This window comes from Bos indicus x Bos taurus, chromosome 18 (genome assembly GCF_003369695.1).
Source record: "Bos indicus x Bos taurus breed Angus x Brahman F1 hybrid chromosome 18, Bos_hybrid_MaternalHap_v2.0, whole genome shotgun sequence".
NCBI lineage: Eukaryota > Metazoa > Chordata > Mammalia > Artiodactyla > Bovidae > Bos > Bos indicus x Bos taurus.
The window spans coordinates 52,766,909-52,793,075 of record NC_040093.1 but is presented as its reverse complement, the minus strand read 5'-3'; the positions used below and the strand labels follow the sequence as shown (position 1 = coordinate 52,793,075).

General features: G+C 50.4%; 1 protein-coding gene across 2 annotated transcripts in view; it reads right to left on the bottom strand.

Annotated features, from left to right (window-relative positions):
• Positions 1-25,849, bottom strand: part of ZCCHC14 (zinc finger CCHC-type containing 14) — a 49,535-nt gene extending 23,686 nt beyond the window's left edge. For both annotated transcript variants that reach the window (XM_027513854.1, XM_027513855.1), the window contains exons 1-3: positions 25,155-25,849; positions 8,379-8,502; positions 1,378-1,451 (exon numbers count right to left, since the gene is read on the bottom strand). In XM_027513854.1, the coding sequence (XP_027369655.1) occupies positions 1,378-1,451; positions 8,379-8,502; positions 25,155-25,712 (756 nt within the window). In that variant the 5' untranslated portion in view covers positions 25,713-25,849. The remainder of the gene's footprint in view (positions 1-1,377; positions 1,452-8,378; positions 8,503-25,154) is intronic.
• Between the last annotated feature and the right edge of the window lie 318 nt (positions 25,850-26,167).

Sequence of the window (26,167 nt, the reverse complement as noted above, 5' to 3'; positions counted from 1 at the left end):
TAGAACAGAAAAATGCTCCTGGGACTTACTTTTGCAGACAGTTGTGTGAGATGACAGAGAATCTGTAAGTTTACAGGTGTGTGCAGAGATGTTCCCACAGGGTCCGTGGTCCTTCCTCTCTACAGAACTGCAGCTCTGACCACAGCCAGCCAGAGACTGTGGTTAAACCCTGGAAGCTAGGCAACCATAAGGCGCCTCATCTTTCCAGCGTGATAGGATGCCCAAACCAAAGGTCACGCATGTTACACATTCACATCCCACAGGCGGCCACTTAACTTAGTCACAAGCAGGAGAGGGCAACTCACTGCCCAGAGCACCCACACGGCCGAAGCTGCATGAACGAGCAGCGTGCTTCATACATAAGAGAGCTGTGTGTTTTTAAATGTTCATTTTATCTTTCCTTAGTATCTCAAATTACCATCCAAAAAATACAGTTGGGGCTGTAAATCCCTGAGGGCACATCAGGTTAGTAACCCCACCCCACCCCCAAAAAAACCTAGCTGAACTGCTGGCTGGTGAAGGCTTATCACTGTCCTAAACACAAGAGTGTGCTTATCAGTTACCTCATCAGGAGAAGTAAGCTTTCAGATAACCAAAGCTTTTCTTTAAACACTAAAACACTTCATTCAGCTTATGCATCTGGGTAGAAACTTCTAAACTCAACTGTTCACTGGACCTCCAGAAGACTCAGGGTGTCCCTGTCTGCCAGCCTGCTGCACCCATCCTGGTCACAAGCCCCTCGTTTGGAGAGAGGCCGAGGGTCCACCCTGCCCAAGCTCACTGCTTTATAGAGAGGCTGAGGATGGGGGCTGAATCCAAACGCAGTTCGAGCAGACTGGCTGTGAGTGGGGTTCAAAGGGCCTGATAAACAGTACGCCTCAATTTTCACAATTCTCCACTGTAGCCAAATTAGGTGACCAACTACCAGGAGCCGAGTGTGTCAGTCCAGGGCGCACTCCCCCCAAACCCACCAAGGAGTTTCTGTCGTCCGGGAGGTGCAGAGGGACACGGCTCATCTCTGCAGGCACTGACTCCCCCAGATTCCAGCCTCTGGCTGAATGGAGGTGCTGGGACACAGACAGGTTCAGCACTGTCCTTGGTCACACAACTAACAGGGACACAATTGGACCGTGAGTTCCAAGCTGCACCCAAGCCCAGACCCTCCCCCTCAATGGAGAGCAAGGAGCCCCAACAAGTGCATCTTGGGGACCGGTCACCCGCAGGGCCCAGCCCACACTTCTATCTCCCACAGCACTGGCACAGAGCTTTGAAAAAAGACCTGTCTTTTATTTAGATAAATAAAAGTATTGTTTCGTGGTAAATATTCCCTTCCTATCCCTTAGAGGAGAAAAGGGGAAAAAAAACTTAGTATCTTACCTCAAAGGAACATTCAACATTTCTTTCATTTTTTTTGTGTGATAATCCCTTCAGGTCTATCTTTTCAACAGTCACTGTAAAAGTAAACAAAACAAAAAAACAACAAACACAATTATAAAAACGAAATAAAAGTTTGAAGTGTACATGATTAGTTTGCATCGATTGATATGTTAGCGGCTTTCACAGGAAAGCTCCCAGCACCCGGCACCATCTCCTCCGCGGGGAGCTCGTCAGGAATGAGGGAAGCTGGAGGCCGAGCTCAGAATGAGGGCAAAGTTGATCGTGAGACAGAAAATACAGGGAAAATATAAAAACAAATCTTAAAAAAAGGGATCGGTACTTGAAAAGAACATACGTTTATTTGCCTGCTAGAGGGCACGGATAATAACTGTAACTGAAGGTTAGTTATGCTCTGTTCTCATCCCTAAAAGACTAAAGATCAACACCTCCCACTCTGGTTGTTTAGAGACGTAGCTGCCCAGAGCCTTCGTCGGCGTCTTCTGTCTCTTTCTGGGACGGGGCCAGGCTGCAGGCGCGAGGACCGCAGTTGTGGAGCAGGCGCTGCAGACCCCTAGCGCCACCCCTACAGAGCAGGGGCCACGGCTGCACAGGTGGACAGGACAGAAGACAGTCACGTTAGACAGCCCCAAAGTGATCCCCTCCTCATGCCTCCCCTGTCACTCCCACGGGTGCTTTTTTTCCTCTCCTCAGAAAGAAAATTATACAATTAAGCTTGTAAGCACTTAAGTTTTAAGATGCAAATTAAGTTTGTAAGATGCAAATATTCGAGCACAAATATTTTTGAAAATAAAACAGCACTTAATAAACATGATCTAGTTTCCAAACTCCCAAATCACACTCGGGTACGTATGCCCTGTTTCTGATTCAAACATGAATGCGTCTCAAATACTCATTTAACTGCTTGCTTCTTCAAGCTTATGAACTTCTGGCAGGTGCAGCAGTCAGACAATCAGCTCTTCTGGAAAGACCCCAGCGAATGAGGGAGGCTTTCCTGCGTGAACAGCATACACACCTTCCTGACTTTTCACCCGTATTCCTGGAGGTCGCTTGGCTGTGTACTATGGACATGTCTGCAGATCCTCAACACCTGTCTAACCTGACACACTCAGTGTAACTCACAAAACTGTCACGTCACACTTTCTGCAGACGCCCGATCTCCTGGTCGGCCACACATCCAGAGTTTTCTCCAGTAAACACCACTCTGTAAGACGTTCAGGGCCAACCCCCAGAAAGCTTCGTGGTCAAAAGTTTGGAGGGAAAATCTAAGAAACTCCTTTTCGTAGACTGCCCATGTACGCGATCATATTAAAGGCTCTGAGAAGTCCTGTGACAAGTAAATCTACTTTTATTAACCACATTTCCCCAATTTTTTTTTTTTTGGCCGCAGAACTCTCTCCTCCCATAATATGTCTAAGCGCCCAGAGAACAAGCAACTCTGGGCACCAGGCTTCGGAAAGGTTCTAACCCTGTACTTCCCACTATTGCAGCCACTGACCCCATGGGACCACTTACTTTGGTATTAATTACAATTGAATAAAATTAAAAATCTCATTCCTCAGTCGCACTAACCACATTTTAAGTACTTGGCAGCCACACATAGCCAGTAGCTGCCACGCTGAGCAGACCCAGAACCCTGGTCGTCACAGGGAGTTCTACTGGGTGGCGCTATGAAGTCAGGGGCGGGTGGGCCGCAGGCAGCCCTCGGCCATTGGTGTGACCGTCTCCAGGGTGCAGAGCCACACTGTGGGCTGACGCACCACCAAAGGCGCTCTCCCCCCGCCGACAGCAGAGCCCAGCAGTGGTGCCAGACTCCACACACCTCCTCCCCAGTCCAGAAACACCAACCATCTGGATCTTCGCAGAAAACAACATGCCGATCCCTGCCCTAAACCAAGAACTTGTTCATTCACCAACTCGTCTCATGAAGCGCCTACTGTGTGTTGGGCTATACTCCAGGGCTGGGCACAAGGCGGCCGGCACTGACCAGAGTCCTTGCCTTCACAAACCGCTGCCTGAATTTTTAAGCCTCTATAAGTTTATAAAGTTGTATCAGAGTTGATACGGATCGTGGGAGACACTAAAACCCATTTGGTTTAGAGTATTTTAAACTTAAAATAGCATCTCACAGGAAGGAATTACTGTTTAAAAAAAACAAGAACGTTTGTTTCCTTTCTGGCAAAACAAAGAAAACACCACCTTTAGCAGTTGTGCACTGCCCGACCTCGCTCAGTGAAACTGCCCACTGTTCCTGTCTGACTTCCCCAGGCAGACTGTCAGCAAATAAACAGCTCTTACACTCTCCCAATCACTATTTTTAAAAACTTACCCACAGTGACCTCACTTTAATCCAGACCCTTCACTTCTTTAGACAATAGAATATACAAAGTCAACGAACACAGAAAAACCTATTTGGCGTTTTCCTGGGCCACAGAACACCAACGTGTACCTACAAGTCCCAGGGCTGAATATTAGGATTTATGAAAAAAAAAGCAGAAAGAAAAAACCCTAACTGGACTGAAGGCGGGAAGTGACTCATATCTGGACAGGAAAATGTGAAAAGCAGATGAATGTTACTCAGCTGTTTTCAAATCAAAGAGGCATTTCGGACCAGAGGTCTGAGATGTTAGCAAGACCTCTTTGGAGCCCCCAGCCCACCAGACGCTGTGCTCTGTCTGCATCACCAGCCCCAGTTCCGCCAGGACGCCTCTGGACCAAACACATAGACAAGACCTGCTGTCTTCTCTTGATGCCGCCTGCCCTGGAAGCGACACCTGCGGCCACACAGGGCCCTGAGGGCGGAGGACGGCCCAATGGGGACAGGGGGTGGGGTCAGGTGAGAGCAGCAGGTGAGAGCGCTGACGGTGGCCAACACGAGGGCCGGGCTGGGTGTTCAGCTGGGCTTCAAAGAAGTATAAGATACTCTCAACTCCGAAACTATTAAAGACCATGTTTATAACAATACAAACACGAACAAGTGTTTATCCTGTTACCTGAAATATTATAAACTACATGTATAACATTATTATAGTTTAAAATGTAAAAGAGAGAGAGACTGAAAATAAATGATCAAAAATGATAGGGTTAACTGCCTGGTGGTGGAGTTATGGCTAGTTTTCCTGTCACATCTCTGCAGTGTGGTTTCATGGTTTTAGAGTGTTTACCTGTGTGCACACACGTTTGCTGACGGCCCACTGAAAGCCCACTGGTAGACAAGGCCCCCCTTCCCTCCTGCCACCCTTGTGAGCCTGCAGACTGGGTCATGTCACACACGAAGCCCCACTCCTTTCTGAAACGTATAAGCAAAAAATTTGTCAGTTTGAGGGGCTGGATATCAAACCATCACCTGAGGAAGAGAACACAGCCCAAGACAGGATTAGTACTGACTGGGAAGACCCCCGAGACCCAGGGCTGGGCGGGAAGAGCGCCCAGGACGAGCGCGCCTCCCCGGGGCCCAGACGGTGAAGGGGTTCGGCCGGGGCATGTAGCGGGACCCCGGCTTGAGGCTGCCAGCCTGCTCCCACGTGCAGAAACAGCACGTGACAGTGTGCTGCTTCCTTTCAGCATTTCCGGGGCTCAAATTTTCTTCTTTTCTTATTCAAGCTGTACACCAGCGGTTCTCTCAAATCTTACGAGTCAGAGCACATGGCCTTCAGGAAGATGTGTAATTGCACTGAACTCCCATTTTTATAATTGGATCCATGCCTAATTAAAAAAACCAGAGCACTACTGTCACTAAGCAAGGAGGGAGGCCGAGCTGCGTGGATAAGACTGTAAAACATACCGTGGTAAGAGTGCAGGCAGATGCCCTGGAAGGCCCAACTGGGGTCCGGTGGGCTCACAGACCCCCTCCAGCAGCCACACCGCCAGGTCCAGGAACACCCTCCCTACCCCAGCCTGGGAGTGCCTGTTAAGACCCACAGCCTAAGGGCTGCCTTTGCTGCCAAGTGCGGTCACGTGACCCCCCCGGCGCTGAGGGCCACGTCGCATGAGAGAACAGGACACCCAGAGATAATGGCTTTAATATGTCCCGAGAAGGAGGCTCTCCTCTGAAACACCTCCCTTTCTACCCTAAAGACTTCTGGAAAAAAATGCGTTGTCGTCAGTTTCCTGTTAATTACGTGTTTTACTTGATTTCAATGTATCTTTGTTAAATAGCGTAATTCGGTACAGTCAATAACAAGAAACCAATTTTATGCCACACCTAAAACTAAACCAAAGCTAAAAGCAAGCATAGTAAAAAGGGTTTTATTGGTGAGTGAGAGAAAATATGAAAAATAATCATTTTCTAGCACACCACCTTCTCTCAAGCTCCATACAACAGAACTCAGCATCCTCATAATTAAAGAAACTGAACCAGAATAATAGTTAAGATGCCTCCAGCTTTACAATTTTATTACTGAAATCTAATTTTAATCTAAGAATTTAAAAGCTGTACTCTTAAAAAGTCTCAGCTAAATAATGTTCCTAAATATCAATTTACTCTCTCACTTTCATCTAGCATTTAGTTGTCTGTGTTAATGGGAACAATTTTTTAAAACACTGCTTCTTTTAACTGTTGTTAAAATTTGAGCATTCACTACTATGCTAATTAAACTGATCCTCTTTTGTACATCTTTTTAGGTCATGTTATATGAATTTAAGAACTCTATAAATTTACTTTTCTTTGATTTTATCATCTAGCTCCCCTGCATTAATTTGATTTGTTAGTTCTCCAGAAAGATATAAACAAAAGTTGAACATGATCCAGAAAACACAAAGCTGATAAAAGAGACGTCTGAAGTAGAAAATTAGGAAATGAACGCATATTCCATCTGGATGGTTAGCAACACAGCACTTGAACTTAGGGACCTGAGGAATTCACTTATTTACATTTGTTATGTGTATTAAGGCAAGCGTTTGTTCAGCCTTCATATGCATGAGGCCCCGCAGTGCCATGACTGGTGCAAGAGTGACTCAGTCCACAGCAGCACGGTAGGGCAAGACTTTAAAAGGGAAGGGAAGGGCCCGCTGAGCAGAGCCACACACAGTCAAGGCCCAGAGGTGACAGCACCTGTGCTGGGAGGAAATTAAAGTGGTGGTGGAGATGCGGGACAGGAGGCCAGGCAGGCGGCTGGCCCAGGACCCATGCATCAGGGCAGGGGGAAACCAGGGGCTCCGCAGTCTCCAGCTGTGTGAACTGTGACACGCCAGCTGCATGACCTTGGGCACTCTTATTTAATCCCTGAACAGAACGAGCACCAGCTTGCTCCGTGGAGCTGTGGCATCACCTGGCAGGCTCCTGTGAACTCGCAGGCGGCTTCCCAAGGAAATCTGTACCTGAAACCTTCAGTCAACAGTACAGAGAAAAAGGTAAGGCTTCCGCCTAATGAGTGCATGGCTTTCTTTTTCTAGTCTCTTCTGTTTAACCAAGTGTTGGGATCTCAGAGTTGGAATCCCACCTTCTCTTAGGAACGCTGCTTAACCACAACTCAGTTCTCCTGTCTGAAATGGGGACTGCAGTTACAATGAACCAGGCTATTATACCTGAGTCCCACAGGGTCCTAGGAAGGTCGGGTGGGTTAAAGTATGTAACAAGCTAGGACCACCTTCTAAGACTAGTCAGGGTTTCAGACCGTCCTTACTGCTGTCCCGAGCTGTAATCTGAAGAAACACAAAAGTCTGACCTCTTTATAAGTTGAACTGTGTCTCTGAAGACTTTTAAAAAGCATAGACAATTCAAAACTGAAGTGGGGTACAGAAAAGACAACAAGAAAACTAGTAACGCTGATAGTGGCTTCAGACTTTACGAAGAGCAATAACAGGGCACTGGGGAAAGCACGAACAATGAACCAATGACCAGTTACCTGCTGGGTCAGCTTCACGGTAGAGGGACTATGGTTACCTGTGAGCACTGAATGGAGACCACTGCGGATAATCAGCAAGGTCTGGCTTACTGCATCTTCTAAGGGTCATGATGTCTGAGAGCAGTCAGGTCCGGTCCTACCACAGTCCTGCCTTCCTGCACCAGGCATCCCGGCAAGAGACAGACACTGCTGTTCAACCAGCACTTACATTAAAACACAGGAACGAGGGGTCTTGATAATTGTGCCAACAGGAGAAAAGCATAATGGTGAAGAAGTGGCCTTCCCCCCTTAGGACTGTGAGGGTACAAGATACAGGCTCCACTTGGACGGACTGGGGACAGAGGAAGCAACGCCCACCAGGAGGCACCTCCCCCTTAACAACATGATGAAGGAAGACCCTCTGCTCAGTGAGTGACAACAACCCACCCAGGAACAGAGGCCCTGCTGCCTTCAGGACGACTGAGCCTCCAGCAGAATCCAGGAAACGAGCTGACTGCTGCTCCCAGGGCCGTGAGGAGGGCAGCCGTCCAGGCCCGCAGCCACAGGTGTGAGGACTCGGCACCACCGGCATCCTCGCGCAGCTCCAAACCGGGAGGCGAGAGCAGCTGGGGGCCCTGCGGGCTGCACCCCATCCTGTCCCTGTGAGCCCCCCAAGGGCCCACACCACTGGCCAGGGGGCCACCGGCCTGACACTGTCCACTGTGGCCGCACGAAGCCAGACAGCCGAGAACCAGGGAGACCAGCCTCCCACTGTGGGAGGGAGAGCTGCCTTGTCCACGCTGAGCCAGCGCAACTGCAATGCGATGAAATAAGACAAGTTCAGGCCCTCAGTCCCGTGGGCCCCGCGTGGGGCTGGCGGCGACCACGTCAGTGCAGAGACAACAGCGCATCACTGCACAAAGCGCTGCTCTAATGCAGGAGCGCCGGCGCGGGGCGCGGCACGACAACGGCCACTGACTTCCCCTTGATGAACATCAAGACCTGAGACTTCCAGTCCAGACACATCCGTGTAGAACTTGCGGAATTCAGAATTATACATCTAAGACTGGCGTTTTCAAACCACCTGGACGCATCCAGCCAAACGCCACGTCCCTCAGCTCCTCCCCACACCCCGTCCTCCCAGCGGCCCCGGCTCACCTCTGGACAGTTTCCCTCCAGGCCTCTTGGGCAGCGACCCCTCAGTGGAATGTGTGGATGTGTGCAGCGCGTTCTCCAAGCTGTTGCCCACGCTGCTGACGGGGGGCTCCGTCCTGGGCGTGACCTGTGGGGACAAAGTCGCCATCATCTTATTTTCTTCCTAAATTTAGTTCATGTGTAAGGATTTTCATTTTTATTTGAAAGTCACTTACGCTTACTGCAGCTTCCAATTTTTCTGTAAAACAGTCATTGCTAGTGTGAGCACTTCAGGCGGAAGACAAAACTTTGAGCAATTCACCACTCACCACTGAAATGTAAAGCCATCCCAGTTTGAGCAAACACGGGGACTCGTGTCTTGTGCCAGCAGTTCACTCGCTGGGTAGAAACTGTTAACTAAGCCGTCACAAATCCTATCTGAGGCATACTCTGATTTTTCAGTTCTTCAAATCACAGTTTCCTATCAATTACAAAGCAGGACTTAACATTGTCCTGTAAATCTTGAAAAGATAATAAAATGCTCTAATAAAAACAGGAGAGAACAGGATAGACTTGGATCTATTTGAGGGTGCATTTTTAAAAAGCATATTCTAGAAATATGTTACAATCCCATCTCTGGGTATTTGTCATACAAAGTACTCACAGGTGAGAATAATGTGTGGGGGGGGGGGGGGGGGCGCGCTCACTGTAACAGTGAAACACTGAAAATGCCTTGAACAGCTACTGATAGAGAGCCAGGAAAAAAAGGACCACCGCCCACAGCCCCCCACTCTATGCTTGCCTTGGGGTTCAGCCTACACCAAGTTCCCAACAGGAGCCAGGAGGGCTGCCCCATCTCCGCTCCCTCATCTTAGGTTTACAGACAGCCAGGACCCCCGAAGGCCGCCTTGGACTCTACAGTGACCTCAGGAGGGGAGGGGAGGGGAGGGGAGGGGAGAGGAGGGGAGGGGAGAGGAGGGGAGGGGGGTCCTTGGGGGGGGAGGGGAGAGGAGGGGAGGGGAGAGGAGGGGAGGGGAGAGGAGGGGAGGGGAGAGGAGGGGAGGAGAGGGGAGGGGAGGGGAGGGGAGGGGAGGGGAGGGGAGGGGAGGGGAGGGGAGAGGAGGGGAGGGGAGGGGAGGGGAGGGGAGGGGAGGGGAGGGGAGGGGAGGGGAGGGGAGGGGGGGGTCCTTGGGGGGGGGAGGGGCAGCACCTTTACTTTTTTCCCCTAATGACGACCAGTATTTGAAAATTTTTATAGCCGAATGTATTTATTACTTTTAGGATTTAGAGGAATAAAAATGACCAATGCTTTAATGTCTTCCTACTCACAATTTAAAAGGACAGTAGAGAAAAGTTACGATTTTAAAGTTTACCAAAAGCAGCAAGTTTTAAAACATGGAGAAACACAGTGCTACACACACAGCCAAAGAGAAGGTTTGGGAAAAGCGGCATGACTTTTGGTCCCAACCCTCACCCGAAGCGGATGCGAGATGCACACAGGAAGCTCTCTGGCTGCCGCTGTCCTCGGCTCACCTTGTTACCTGGCTAGCGGGTGGGCGGCGGAACAGACCCTGCTGTGTGCAGGCCTGGTCGGGGCACCTGGCAGAGGCGGAGGGCCTGGGGCAGGTGGAGGTGGGCAGAACGCACCAGCCACCTCGGTAGACGGGACACCCAGCCCCCCACAGACAGAGCTCAGGGAGGCCGCTGCAGGCACGACCCTGCCTGCTCCTAGAGGCCAGTCTCTGGCCCAGGAAGGCCCCAGCTGTGCAGGTGTCCCCTCCCCACACGCAAGTCCCCACACAAGCTTAGTAACTCCGCAGGTCTGGCTAATCTGCAAGTTTACGGAACTCAAGGAAGAAAACCCTCCCCCTCCAGCACTCCACCAAAAAAGTCCATTCATTTGGTAACATTTACCGAAATGCTGTATTTTCCAATTACTTATATTTGTTGTTTAATTTGCATTATTTCCTTTAGGTGGAGCAAAGTTTTCTTTTATCATCCGATGACCAGAATATTCCAGAAATGAACTTCTTTATTAAATAAGGTAAAAGCACTGACAAGTACAACACAATGGATATGAATTTGAGCAAATTCCAGGGGACAGTGGAGTCTGGCGTGCTGCATGCAGTCCATGGGGTGGCAAAGAGTCAGACATGACTTAGCAACTGAGCCACAACAAAGTTACTCAAAGAGCAAGACTTCAAATAACAAACAGTATTTTGGGAGGCTGACATTTCCAATACCCTAAACACAACGGCAGCCAACTTCCCACATCTGGCCTGACCCCCAGGAACCCCCCACGTTCTCTCAGCTGCCCTGGCGGGTAATTCTAAGTCCTGGTCCTAAGGCAAGGGAGACTGAGGGTCTCAGCAACAGCTAATGGAAGTGCAGGCCCTGCTGGCCCGTGAGGAACCTCTCCGTGTGGAGCAGACACACACACACACCCCTGCCCAGGCTGCAACAGCCCAACTGGCCAGAACGGACGCCACCCTCCAGACTCACAGCCTTTGGGGAGCGGGCTGCAAAAATGGACCACAGTGCCCTCAGCCACTCTGGTGAACACTGAGGCAGAGAACTCAGCCAGTAAAGCCTGGGGCGGAGGGCAGGGGCGCAGAAATGACTCTGGTTCTCAGCCCTGACTGCACGTGGAACCCTGGAGTTACCCAGCAGGATGGATGCACTGCATCCTACATAAATACAGGAAAGAAAACTAAAACAAGAAAAAAAAAAAAAAAACATTTGTTTTCTTTGGCACTTTTAAAGCATTTCTTCCTAGTTTTCCAAAAGTTCACTTCTTTCAACCCAGCCCTCTATCTTTGTTCTGGTCCTTTGTTTACATTGAAAGCTGTCTTCACTTGTGCTTCCCAGAAATGCTGTTTTTTGGGGTTATTTTTGGTGAAGCTAATTTGCCCCATGTGACCCACACAGCTCAACCGAGCGCTGTCTGACTCACGCTCACAAGCAGAGCCGTCAGCAGCCTGACGGACTCAGAACTGAGCCCTGCTTGGTGCCGGGGTCGCTTCTGCTGCTGCCGGGAGGCTCTGGGAAGACGTGGTCCAGCCACCAGCCCAGCGCAGGCCTGACGGATGTTTTCCATTAGGCTCACAGCCCCACTTCCTGCCAGTGCCCGCCGACTGACGCCCTCTGGGCCAGTCAGCTCCTTTTCCACCTTCCCAGCCGCCCCTCCTACGACCCACGGGGTCTGGCTCCTGACATCTCCCACGGCCCTTGGCTCCATCCACTGGGCCTCCGGGGCAGGAAGATGGTCAGGATACACTGGAGGCCTCTGTCCTGGCTGTGCCCTGGGCCAGGGCCCCCTCAACCATGTCTCATACACAGCTCGGGCTCTGCAGCCGTGGCCCTGCCGACTGAGCCACCAAGGCCAAGACCTCTTTCCGGCACACGTTCAGCTTCCTCCACTGCACTCACCTCGCAGGGTTTTTGTGAGATTTAAATGGAAAGCTTTAGAAGTAGCGCGCTGGAAAGACAGTCAGGACTCAGTGAAGTGGCAGTTGTAGCGACAACCAGGGCACGTGCAGGCCAGTCGGGAAGGCAATCACACAGGTTCACGTGCTGACACACGGCATGGCGGGGACACTGGAGGGGACGCACACCCACAGGGTCCCGCAGAGAAGCTCCCCTGGGCGGCCGCTCGACCGCACCCCGAGAGGAGCACACAAAGCTGCACCACTGACCTCACTCAGGGATGCAGTCCAGGCAGGCCCCGGATTCCACATCCCCGTCTTGGGAACCTGGGGGCTGCCTTCTCCTCTAAATAGACACTCCACCCACAGGCAACTCTTCTATAACGAGCGAGCGCCACCCTGCAACAGCATGGACGGTGACCTGATTATCTGGACCACAGGCAAATGCCCCATGAGTCAGTGCTCGTGATGTCACAGGGGAGCAACCTCATCCCCAGCCAGCAAGTGCAAATCACTGCAGCCGTGTGTCTGTAACAAACTTCACTGTCTCTAGACCCCTGGGCCCACTCATGCACTGGGAGGAAGCTGTCCTAAAAAGATAACCAGTGATACAAGGATTTGTGTGCAAGAACGTTCATCTAAGCTTCAAAAGAAGAAAAACAGGCAAGTCCCTGGTGGTGCAGTGGGTGGGACTCCGGGCTTTCACCACTGAGGGCATGGGTTTGATCTCTGGTCAGGGAACTGAGATCCCACAAGCCGTGCAGTGTGGCCAAAAGGAGGAAAAAAAATATCCAGCAAGGTTAATATTTAAATACGTAAATGTACATCCATATGATTAAATATCATGCAGCCTTTAAAAAACAACTTCAGAAAATGAAAGGCATGGGGAACACTCACATTTAGGTATGTGAATGTGTAACATAGAAATTGTACAGACACATACATTATAGGCATTGGAAAAAGAAGAAAATATGCCATAATTTTAATAGTATTTTTTATCTGAGTGAGTAAAATATATTTTTTGTTTTCTAATTTTTTAGAAATTCATGCAAACAACATGAAAAGGTCAAACAGAAGCAACTTCTAAAAAACGGCAGCTGCTCATCCCAGTGGCTGCCCTGTCTCCTAGCAGGCCAGTGCTGTCACGGAGCTGTCAGAGGTGCTGAGAAGCGCCGACAGGAAACCCCGCCACTGGGGGCAGGCCGGTGGAGCTGAAGCCTGGCGGGAGAGGAGCCAGCCAAGCAAACACCTGCGGGAGGGGCTTCCAGGAGCAGGAACAGACCCTCAACTCCAGCATCTACCGACAGAGTCCCTGATTTCCAACTTGTCCTCCAAGTGCCGCCTCTATAGCGGGAAGAACAACGTGCTGAATGTTGATACTTGTAAGTCAATGGGAAAAAACACATAAAATCTGAACGAAAAGTGATTTGTAAGCATTTTACTAAAGCAGTGATTACGTGTCTCTAAAAAACCAGAACAAGAAAATAGATAGTTTAATAGTGAAAGCTATTTGCTGACTTAGGACAAGTGAAAGCCAGAGCTAACCAAAAACCGTTTTCCACATAAAAACATTCCTTTTAATATTCCCTACCCTAGAGCTCTGCTCATTAAAAAGAGAGAAAAGATGGGAGAAAAAAATGATTACCGCTCAAAAATCTCAGCACGAGATACCAAGTACGTAACTAGATGAGTTCTAGCAAAGCAATTCTAGAGCCAAGTTCTTCACAAGCAGTCCTGGGAGGTACAGCCCCACGGCACATCTAGCCCCACCGAGTGCCCCAGGAAGCTCAGAACTTTGGCTCCAGGCCACCCCACAGCTTGCGATTAAACCAGAGTCCGGCGGTAAGGGAGGGCACTGGGGGAGCGCCTGGAGCCTGTCACCTTGCAGGAAGCCACCACGGTTCAGGCTGGCAACATGGCCGAGGCGCAGAGCAGGCAAGGCTTCGTCTGAACAGTGCACTACCAGCTCTCACTGAGAGCTTTACTTTAAACAACCTAACAGCTCAGGTGTATTCTCCTGGAACTGAGCAGGTAAGAGGCAGGAAATTTAAGGTGGGGCTGGGGAGTATTCAAAACAGTGCTTTGGAGAGAAAGGCACAATGTTAGTGGTGAGGAACACAGTGATGCAAGGGGTCACACAGAAATGTTAGTAAATGCACAAGTTCAAAAGGCACAGCCAGGTGGGAACAAACCCCCATCTCTATAAACTCCAAAAGCGACTCTGAAATGTAAAATACTATGTTCAGGAAGATAGCCCTCCCCCTTCAGGAAAAACCTAAGTCACGTGACTGATGTCCTGGTGGAAGCTGCTCCCCTCGGCATGCAAGGTCCATTCCAGTAGTTTCTTTCCAGAACATCACAGCCAAAGACACAGACAGGGTATCTGCCGCAGGCTATTTTCACCCTCAGCACTTCTGACAAGAAGGGCACAGTATGCCTAACACTGGTATCCTGTACATCCTGGCCAGAAGGACGCATCAACATTGGGGTACTCTTTGAGAGCCTGGCTCAGTGTTTAGTCACAATAAGTGAGGTGGGCTCTACTGCCCGCTTTGGCCCTTGACGTAAAGCTCCAGCACCTGACATGAGCATCGCAGAGCAGCGCGCGTTCCCGGGGGTGCTGCGCGACGCCCCGGGGTGTGAGCCACAACACAGGATCAGCCCAGAACACGGGGGCATCGGCGACGGGCAGAACAGGCACCCACAGACGCTGGGGGTGAGCCGGACCCCCAGCTGGAAAAGAGGACGTGAGGACACATCAAAGGTTCAGAAGCACCAGTGAAGCAGGCCCCGGGGATGTGTCTGGGTAGGAGCCCTGTGAGCAGACGCCTATTCTGAAAGGAAAAAAATCACTGTGATTGGTAACCCAGCCCCACCAGTACAAATATTAACAGCACATGGCTCATGTGCTTCATAACTAGTCAAGGAAAAGACCCACACAAACAAGCCTTTTCAGAAAATTCCCACCTGCAAAGTTAGCACACCAGAACAGAGGTGGGGAAGCTGGTGATAGGAGAAGCGCAGTCCTCCCCGGGGAAGCAGGGCCCGGGGAGCGCTGTGTCCAGTGGGGTCACAGCCCAAGATGCAGATGGGGCGTCCCCTGTAGGTTATTTTCACCACACATTGTCCCACATGGCCCAACAACCCACATCAAAGTATCTCATTCACTTAATTAACTCTGTTACAGCAATAGGTTGTTACCATTATCCCCAAGCTTTTAATTTTTATTAAAATACCCAAATGTGATGGGAGGAGGAGCTGTTTTTCTTCCCCACAAATTAATTCTCTTTCTTTTTCAGTTATTTTTTTTTCTAGTCTAGACTATAATATTTCTAGAAGTAGTTCCTACATAATACATGTTTTAATTAGATTCACTGTGAATCAGTAAGAAAACTGAGGATACAATTTCTTTCTAGTAATTCTATTGAGGTTCTTATGTAAAAGTCCTAAATAATCAGAAATGATGCTACAATGCTCCCTTCTCATAATGAATTCCACATCAGTGTTTAAAGTATAACAAATATAAACTAACAACTAGGGTGCTAACAGCCGTTGGTTTCCTGCCATTCTACAGTACACTAAAATACCTAGGGCTTACCACGAGTCACAACTTTGCAAATATTAAAGGAATACAAGCAGACAGTCTTACTTTCAGACCTACAGACTCCTCTCTGAGACAACCTGACCCACGCGCGTAGTTCTACAGGTGCCAAGCCCATCAGAGCACTGGAAGAATACACCCTCTGTTCCCAGCTCTCAGTGTACCTGTCCGTCAACTCGGTTTTGTTACTGCTACTGCTACTGCTAAGTCACTTCAGTCGTGTCCGACTCTGTGTGACCCCATAGACGGCAGCCCACCAGGCTCCCCCGTCCCTGGGATTCTCCAGGCAAGAACACTGGAGTGGGTTGCCATTTCCTTCTCCAATGCATGAAAGTGAAAAGTGAAAGTGAAGTCGCTCAGTCGTGTCCAACCCTCAGCGACCCCATGGACTGCAGCCTTCCAGGCTCCTCCATCCATGGGATTTTCCAGGCAAGAGTACTGGAGTGGGGTGCCATTGCCTTCCCCGTCGGTTTTGTTAAGGTATATATAAAGCCAAACCATCAAGTTCAGAGAGTTTCTCCCAACAGAAGCTTTTGCACACCAGCTTTTGAAAAATAAAACAGCAGGATACAGAAGTTAAAATTCACTAGACTCTGCATCTATATAGTACATAAGAGAAATAGCAGCTGGATGTTACTAATAGGCCCACGGGAAAGAAAAGCACTGAGGAAGACAATGTTTTCACTCGAGTGGCCTTTCGAAAACCCCCGGCATGTCCCTCCACTGCTCAGGACACAGCCCCCCTTACCAGGAGGCAGGGACCACTAGCCTCTGGGACTGAAAGATGACGACACAGTCTCTGCCTCCAATAATCAAAGTTTGGGAATGAAAATGTGAAAAAACCTATTACAACACAGTATAGTAAGGGCTAGGGCAGAAGGAGCCAAAGAAGGCTGCTTTATAGACTGTGTGAGCCAGGAAGTGGGGCCAGAGGCCCGCTCTGAGAGAAGAGCATCTGGGGGGGTTGGGGGAAAAGGGGGTGCGTGAACACGAGGAACGGACTACAGACAGAGCTGAAAACACACAGCCAGGCCAAGGGCAGGTGCCGCGCTGGGACGCCGCGCGCCACGCTAGGAGCTCAGGCCAGAGAGCACCAGCCCTACGGACAGCTTCCTGGGGCCACTGCTGTGACGCCTGGGGGCTGCGGTCAGCGTGGCACCATCACACACTAGACCCAGGTCGGGGATCCTAGACCAGAGCCCACTTAAGGGCAGCACCCGAACATGTCACTGTTATTTCTAAAAAGAGATAAGGCACCAAAGTTTCTGTTTTTAAATTTAATCACAAAACAAGGGAGAGAAGCTCTAAAGTTGTCTCTTGTGGACTTAAGGACAGCAGTTAATTCTAAAAGGAGGCCATCACTCGCCTGCTTCCTGACTCGGGATGAAGTGGAGCTGCCTGTAGCTAGGGCTGTGCTTATTCCCAGAAGACTACTGTGATCTGTGCCCTAACTCCCTCATAAATTACCCAAATCCACTTACAAAGAAGTGTCCCGCATATGTAACCATCATGCCAAGTATGTCAGGGAGAGGTGGGGACAGGGGGAGCGAGGGACAGACCGAAAGACACGAAGAGCACAACCCGGCTGCCGTGTCGCAGTGTCGGTGGAAATCAATGACTCTGTGGAGATGAGAAAGCAGGCAGACTTGCCAACGGTGTGGGATCCTGGCCGGCGGGTCAGGATGTGCTCAGCGGTCAGAGACAGAAGACAGGATCTCGCCTCTGGACACCCAGAGTTCCCTGGAGCATCCGGCCACAGCTCAGTCGCAGCTGGTTACAGAGTTGGGGGAATAAGAGAGAGGGCAGACCATCAAGTAACGAGAGAGAGAGGCGGAGAGAAGTCCGAGGAATACCATCATCAAAAGGGCAGGCAAGAAGGAGAAACAGAAACTAAGACTCAAACAAGTGGAGGAAGTTTGGGGTGGGGGTGGGGGAGGGCTGTCAGAGAATAAGGTGGGGCGGGGCTCCCAGGCAGCTCCAACCAAGCCCCACCCAGACCCTTTAACTGAGCGTCTCAGCAGCCACAGTTGTTTAAAAAACAAAACAAAACACCATCCCCCAGAGAATTTTACAGTGCAGAGAGCCCACAGAACAAACGAGATGAGAACGATAAGGGGTGAATCTGGCAAATCACAGGTCATCAGGATAGAGACATCAGTGAGACCCAACAGACAGTCCAGAAGTAAACTGAAACGTACCGGAAATACGCCGCATTTCAGATCTGAGAGGAGGGTGCGCTATTCAACACATGGCACTGGGACAGCTAGGCTGTCATCTGGAAAATATAAAACTAGCTTTGTACCTTAGACCAAATAAATTCCAGATGGATTGGTTAAATGCAAAATGAGAAACCACACAAGTTCTGTATAAGCACACCACAGGGAACGGTGGCTGTGTACAATGCATTACGTTCATATGAGCACAATCTACGCACGCGTACAGTACTGTGCACAATGCACACTGCATTTCTAATTACGACACAACACCCTGAAGCCAGGCAAGACTGACAAAGACAACGTTAAAAAGAAAAACCCAAACTGCATGGCAGAGTCTTTTGGGAAAAAAACCCAAACCTGGAAAATAAATTCCTGAAACTTTCACTAGAGTCAAAAGGACAATTTCCTTGAAACTTATAGAGCTCCTAAAAAAGAATAAAGACAAGATCAATAACCCAACAGAGAGGGGACAAAAGATATAGAAAGCTCAACAAAAATAAATAAAATGGATCACCTGAACGTGTACCTCCACACTGAGCGGTATTCCTCGCCTTCTCACATTCTGTGGGGATCCCACAAACAAACTCGGCAACACCCCAGTAATCACAGGAGCACAGACCATGTGACCCACAACCAACCCCACGTCCAGGCTTCTCTTCTGCAGACACGCTTACCACACATAAAGGGCCACACGTGCTGTCTGCCGCACGCAGGTGGCATGCACAGGACAGGGAAGTGACAGCGTGATCTGTAGTAGTGAGGGGGGAACAGAGCCCATCATCAGAGACCCAGGGCAGCAGCTCTGCAGGCAACACGATGCTCATCAAGAAAGACGCCAAGAGGCACAAGCGATGAACAGACCTGTGTGCGCGCTAAGGCACGGGTCATCTATCGATAAATAGAGTTTTTCTGGAAGGTTCCACAAGAAACAAAGAGGGGAACAGAACTGCATGGGTTCCTGGGTAAAAATAAACCTGTTTTAAAAATGTGGAATAAAAAGTATCTACACTCAGGTAAGGGAACAGAAGCTTGAAATATTCTATGTATCCTTCCCCAAGTGCATGGGGGACAGGGGAGTAAGGAGAAGGGGATGGTGCATTGAATATTCTTTTGTAGCTTTTCCATTTATTTTTACCTCTCATTATTAAAATATTTTTAATTTAAAAGATTACTGGGTACTCTTTAATTAAAACTGTTTTCCTTGAAGAGGCTAGGGGCAGAAGCCAGGTTACAGGAGGCTGAGGAATAGCTGACAGTCAGGCCCAGAGCAGTAGTACTGAGTCCAAGGAGGCTGCTGTGTCCTGTATCACTAGGGGTGTGTGTGCACGTGTGTGCGCGTGCATGCTCAGTCACACTCATGAAGACGGCATAGATGAGAGATCCACTTGTACTGAATTATGTATACATGATGTTTTCAAAGAATACATAAGTATATATTTAGATAGGCATTAGAACCTTGGAAGATTTCACACCAGACTGTTAAAAATGGGCGCCCCCTGGAAAGCAAGACCTGGCCACAGAGGAACGAGACCACAGTGGATGGCCGAGGGTTCAAGTGCAAGGAAGGGTTCTGCTGCCTCCAGCAAAGTGCTGATGCGCCAAGTGGGAAAACAGCGGAGGTCAAAGGTTGGCGTGGGGTGGTGGGGAGGACAGGAAGTGGCAGAGTGCAGCACGTGACCCAACAGTGTCCCAGAGGAAACAGAAAGATGTGACCAGGACAGAGGCAGAGGGGCTTCCTGGGACAGAAAGGAAAGCTCTGCCCCTGAAAGGAGCAATTAAGGATAGGACGGGGACAGGGAAGACTTTCTGAGGGCTGGTGATTTTTCTACAAACCTGCACAACACCCAGCCCAAGCCCTGACCCCTCACAGGCACGTCCACGGTCCCCCTGCCAGCCTTGCCTCCTACACGTGACATCTGCACCAGCGAGAGCCGCCAGGGCGGTGATTACTAGAGAGAGGGTCTGTCCTGCCTCTGTCTTCTCTTCACTCGAAATGACTCCAGGCCTTCTGACCCAGAACAAAACAAGCTGCTTCAAAACTAATCAATATTTTATCACTTCTCGATAACTGCTTTTGACTTTGACAGAAGTGTTTCTGTAACGTTTGGGTCTTACGGGGCAGCTGTAAAACAGAGAGGCTACTACACAGAGTGAGGCGCATACAAAACAGCTATGGAGACTGAATGAAGCTCTCCTGCGGAAACTAATTTCTAAACCATTTACGTCAAGGGTAAAAGTAAAAAACCAGAAACCCATCGATAATCTGTAGGCTATCAATAATAGTAAACCTGCAGCAACAGTTCTTACTTAAACTAGAGAGAAGTAGTATTCTGAATGGGGGTTTCTCAAAAAAAAAAAAAAAAAAGCTATTCAAGGGATCTCTTCTAAAATTTAACCCATCGAAGGCAAGGAAAAAGCACACTTAAGTAGAAACTGCTTTTCCTAGATGTAATAAAAATTTTCTTTTTATTTTATTTATTAACAGTCACCAATTCTGCCAACAAACAGAAGCTGGACCAGCTCAGGTCCCTTCTCCTCACTTCCTCTGAAGCTGTAAAATGCACACATGAATTTGTTGGGAAAATACATTCATCCAAAATGTCTTCAATCCAAAAGAAGGGAAATAAAGTGTACAGGAATGAGGAGAAAATGGGTAAAATAAAGACTAAATAAAAATAATGAACTTCAAAAACTGCAGAAATAAGGCTAATGTTGATGTTTATCTACACTAACGTTCTAACTTGCATCAGTGATGCCACCCCATTGCTCATCACGTCCTAACAGGATAGGAAACTTCCAGCTTCCACAACTACACTCCAGAACACGTATGGAATAGAAACGCAAATGTTTGTTGAGTTGAACGACGCACGTGTAAACTAGCTCATGTCAAAGTAAGTGGCCTGAATTTAACATGAGGGCAAAGGACAGTAATTCAAGTGTCACATAGTCTGAGCCATCGTACAGCGGGGAGACAGCTACAGGAGAGGTGAGGGGCTTTCATCTGTAATGAACACACCAGCAGCAGGAAAGCAGGTAAAACTGCACCCCAGGAGGTCTCAATTCCTATACCATGTGCTTCACTATAAAAAGAGGACAGTCTTTGGGACCTACAAAAGCTGGCCAAAAATAAATAAATAAAATCCAATCAATCTGTCTCAGGACACCCTCTCCTGCAGTGCACTGAAGGAAGTCAGACTTGCTGGGAGTGGCCTTGACGGGTGGCCTTGGACGTGGGCTGCCCGGAACAAGCGTGACCGCGGAGCCGCAGTGGCCTCCCAGGCACAGTGCTTCCTTTAACCTGAGCAGGAAGCACAGCGGCTCCAAGCAAAGTCCCTTCTTGTGGTTTCAGACGACTCCCCGCTCCAACAGGCCAGGGTTTAGGATTAAAGGAGAGACCAGAGAAAGCCACTTCTAGCTCACATGACAAACTACCCGGTATCTCCCTTCGGAACTGCAATGATTTCCAAAAACTTTTGGAAAATCAATGAGACAAAGTCAGCTCTTGCTCGCCTTGGGCGAGGGATTGTTAGCAGATGTGTTCACCGCGCCTGTGTGGACCCCGAGCCTCCCTGGTGCTCATCCCACAGTGGAGGGCTCCAGAGCTTGACCAGGGCACACGGCCAGAAGACCACCACCAGCCACCACACTCCTGCGCTAAGCACTTCAAAAACAGTTTCTGCACCCTCTCGCAGTAGGTCCGTGAAGCTCCTGACCCAAGGATTCCGGACACAAGGGCAGGAGGGGCTCACAGCGTGCCCCTGGAGCTGACATCAGCCCCAAGAGCAGAGTGGCCTCTGCCACCTTTCAGCGCAGCTCCTCTGGAAGCCCAGGGTCTTCCAGAGGAAAACCTGCAGGGCACAGCGCTGCGCGCTACACAGCCTTCCGCCAGGTGGACTCCGGTCTTGAGAGTCAGCGGCCAGATGTTGGTGACACTCCAAAGATGACCAGGTGAGTGTTAGGTGTAAGGGATTAAGACAAGACTCTACTAGCCACAAAGCAAAAAGAGTCTAGAAACAAGCACTGGAAACAATCCACCTGTCCACCAACTGATGGATGGATAAACAGAACAGGCCATATCCACCCACACAACGGAAAGCACTCTACCTAAAAGGAGAGAAGTGCTGACAAAGGCCCCATCCAACACGAACGACCCTCGGAGAGCAGTGCGCTGGGGGAAGGCAGTCAGCCACAGAGACCACACACGGTAACCCCGCTGACATCCAGTGCCCACAACAGGCAAACCCACGGACAGAACGCAGTACAGTTCTCAGGGCTGGGGGAGGGGGGAGGGGAAGTGACACAAATCGGCACAGACTTCTTTTAGAGGTGATAAAAATGTTCTGGAATCAAGACAGCAGGGATGGTTACACAACTCTATGAATATACGAAAAAACATTGCATCATACACCTTCGAGGGGTGAATTTCACAATACAGAGATTAAATCTCAATAAAGCTATTATTTAAAAAAATAAGCACATACCACAGCACCTTATCATTTATACAGAGAAAAGATAGCAAAGGATAGATGTAAACACTTTCCCAAACTATGACTTTATAATTAAATAAAATGAACTGAGGCAGTGTCAAGTGGAAACTAGCTACCATCACCAGTTTGAACTACACACCCATAGTGCCAACAGCTACTGGGCACCATGAAGCCACCCTACTCTCCCTCCAGGTTTTCTATGAACACCTTCCTTTCTGAAAGTTAAAATGTCTAGTTTACATTCTTCCCACTTTTAAACTTCTACAGGTCCTTGGAGAAAGAAGAATTTTAGAATAACAGTGAGACTTTGGAGAAGCAATTAGAAACAACCACTACATCAGAAAATTTAATTACTAGAAGTCTCTCTTTAAACAGGATAAAGAATAAAAAACAATCATCATCATTATCTCTAAAAGACACAAAGTCTCTAAACTCAAGAGAGCTCAAAACAAAACACAACATCTTAAAAAAGAAATGTAAACAGAGATTTAACCAGGCTGCTTTTTCAGGACTGCCCTAAATGTCAGACTTAAAAGAGACACTAAGAAGGCAAAGGCTTACATGGTAGATTTCATGTGAGTTTTGCATCAATGTCAGGCATATACTGGACATCAGCAAAGGAACAGAAAGTTAAATGAATGTGAGTGACCTTAGTTTGTCCAGGAAAAACTAGACAGCATGACCGTTTCTGAAACATGGAAGCAAGAGCCCCAAAGTTACTCACTATAACCTCATTATCAAAGGTCAGGCAGATCTCTCCAATTTCCCACAGATGAACAAGAAAAATGCCAACTCCAAGTAACTACATATTCAAAAATCAACTTAGAAAACACTAACATTCTGAAACATAAGTATTTCACTCCCTAACAACGTGCCTTACTTAAGTCAGTGCTCCTAGAGAATTCCCTGGCAGTCCAGTGGTTAGGACTGGGCATTCTCACGGCCAGGGACCTGGGTTCAATCCCTGGCCGGGGAAATAAGATCTTGCAAGCCCTGTGTTGCAGCCAAAATCATTAAAAAAAAAAAAAAAATTCAGTGCTCCTCTAAAGAAAGCCAAAGAAGACCAAGCAGCAAAGGAAGCTCACAGCATATCTGCTGGGCACCTCAAAGGGGACCTCATGGAACCCTCAAACAAGCCCACAAGGCCTTCCACTCCAAAACACCAGGAAAAGGGGATTCTTTCTGGTCAAGGTCACACAGCTAGTCAATTCTGAGCCCATGCCAGACCAGCAGAGGGGGGAGGAAGGGGGGACTGGGGAGGGGAATCAGCCCCCCAACCTCATCCAAGGGGTAGTTCTGGTTTGACAAAAAGTCTCTCTTATCAAAGATATTTTTTTTCTAGCTTTAGCTCACTGCCCATTTTTTTCCAGCGTTAGCTCACTGCCCCGTTAACAATCATCACCATCTTCTGCTTTTATAAGGCGATGCATCTCTACACACTAAAGAATCCCCTTCAAGAGCTGACTATGAATGGTGTAACAGTCACGGGCAGCGGCAGTACTTAGGAACAGAAGCAGAGGACTGACTGGTGAAACTGGCCACTGGGGACTGAACCCCCGTGAGCAGCAGCACCCCAAAGCCTACTGAGCTCCCTGGGGACAACCACATTTCACAGGACCCTGCTTTCCCTTTGTTGTAAATGCAAGAACGTTTTTAGGGTGGGATTTGAACACACACTTAAAAGAGACTACAGTCTCAGAGGTAGTACCTATCTCAAAAGCGATATGACAGATTAAAAACCAATGTAGGTACCACAACCACGTCTCAAAGGAAGTCATTAAAAGCCACAATTCACCAGTGAAAGACAGCTGAAAAACCACCACTAGCAAATCAGAGAATCAAAGTTTTAGTTTAGGACACTCAGCCGTGATCGGAAAGCACTTAGACTACTGGTGTGACTGCAATCTTCCACTTTCCAAAGAAAATCAGTTTTAATATAAAAACACACACCACACATGGTCACAGATAAATCCTTTTGCTTGGAGCACAATCCTAGCACAGGGTCCCAAGGGGCTGCTAAAAATAAGTTTGAGCTCCAAACACTTTGTGTTTACATAGTTTTGAAACATTTAGACAAAAGTTCACATTTCTAAGTGAATGACCACTCTGCCCTTCCTGTTTAATTTGAAGACACCAGATCTTTTAACTAGTCCTAGTCGGCTCCCCATCAGTCTTGGATCCGTTCCTACAAAGGAAGGCGGGTCACCGAGAAGTAACTGTTTCACGGGTGTTCAAGGCTCCAAACCTGTTTTTCCTTCTGTTACGGTAGCCTGATTCTTACACGCAATATTAACACAGACACAGGAACACACTCAGAAATACACATATACACTCCATACACACGCATACATGCACACACTCACGGGTGTACTCACGTACACGCACACACGGACACGTGCCCACGGCGGCCTGCGGCCCGCGCCGACCCTAACCTCCTCGGGGCGACTCGGGCCCCACGGCTCCGGGGATACCGGCACCTAGGCCTCGGGCCCCGCACGGCACCCTGCAAACGTCTTCTACCCTTCCAGCACCTTCTAATCTCCACCTCCCACCTCACTAGCGGCTTCCTTTTCTGATAATAAACACCAGATTTGGAGGAACCAAGAGGACACACTGTGTAACGGTTATCTGTCGCCCAAGAGCCTGATTAAGGGGACAAAGGCCTTATCGCGCTTCCAGCGGAAGACGTGGACCGAAGGCCTGGCCGGCCGCTAACTCAGCTCAGGGCGCTCTTCCCAATCCCGGAGCCCCCTCCCCCGGGCCCCCAAAGAGCGTGAGGGGCCGGGCAGGGTCGTGGGGTGCGGGTTCGGAGTGCGAGGTGGGGATGGCAAGTTGAAGTGAGGGTGGGGTTGGAGGTGCCGGGTGGAGAGGCGTGGGACACGAGTGAAATGTGGAGCGGACGCTTGGGGTGCGAGTGGGAGGTTGGGGTGCGGAGTCGGTGAGGACACGTTAGGGCGGAAGCTCCGGGCGCGGGTAGGGGTTTGCGGTAATGTGGCACCTTGGGGAGCAAGGCGTGAGGTCTGAGGTTCCGGTGGGGGTTTGGGGTGGGGGCCTGGGGCGCGGGTACGCACCTTGTGGCAGGCTGGGCAGGTGGGCAGCGCGCTCTTGCCCCCGGGGCCGCCGCCGCCGCCGCCGCTCAGACTGCTCTGGATCTGCGTGAGCTCCTGGCGCAGCACCTGCTTCTGGTGGAAGCTGAAGGCCGGGTGGTTGGAGGCCATGGTGAAGAGCAGCAGGAACTCATCGCCCGTGCGGCCCTCGTTGAGCTGCAACCCGTAGTTGTGGATGATGGAGTCGATGTGCGTGAGCGTGCGGTACAGCACACCCGCCGCCTCGCGCTGCTCCGAGCCCAGCAGCGCCAGCGACACCAGCAGCTTGCTGCGCACCACCTCGTCCGTCAGGTTGGTGAGGCTGCCCAGGTCGGCCGGGTTGTTGGCCTTGATCTCCGAGTCGCGCAGCGAATGGTAGTCCTTGCGGGCCAGGTCCTCCAGGCACGAGCCGAGGAAGCGCAGCTCGAGCGGGATGCACAGGTCCAGCAGGCCGCACAGGAACTCCACGCGCTGCGGCGACGGCAGCTCCGAGAACCAGCGGTACACTCCGTCCCTCTGCAGCGGGCAGCGCTTCTCCACCATGCTGCCGCCCGCGCCGCGCCGCCACGCGGGGCCGGGGGCCGCCGCCCGGGGCCGGGGCCGGGGGCGCGGGCGGGCGCGGGCGCGGGCGCGGGCGGGGGTGCGGCCGGGGCCGGGCGAGGGCGAGGGCGGCCGGGCGCCGCGGGCCGCGCTGGGGCCGGGGGCGCGCGGCGCGGGCGAGACCCCCGCCAGGGGCCGGCGGACGGGCGCGCGCGGGGCGCCGGGGGGGCCCGGGGCGGCCGGGGCGGCCGGGGGCGGCGATCGGCCTCGGGCCCCCCGCTCACGGGCGGGATCCTGGCCCGCGCCCGTCCCCGGCGGCGGCCGGTGCGCGGCGGCGGCGGCGGCTGCTCCTCGTCGTCGTCGTCGTCGTCGCCCGGGAGGCGGCCGCCCCCATTTCCCCCCGCGCCGCAGGGTCTGTCACTGCGGGCCGCCCCCCGACGGAGCCGCCCGGGCCATGC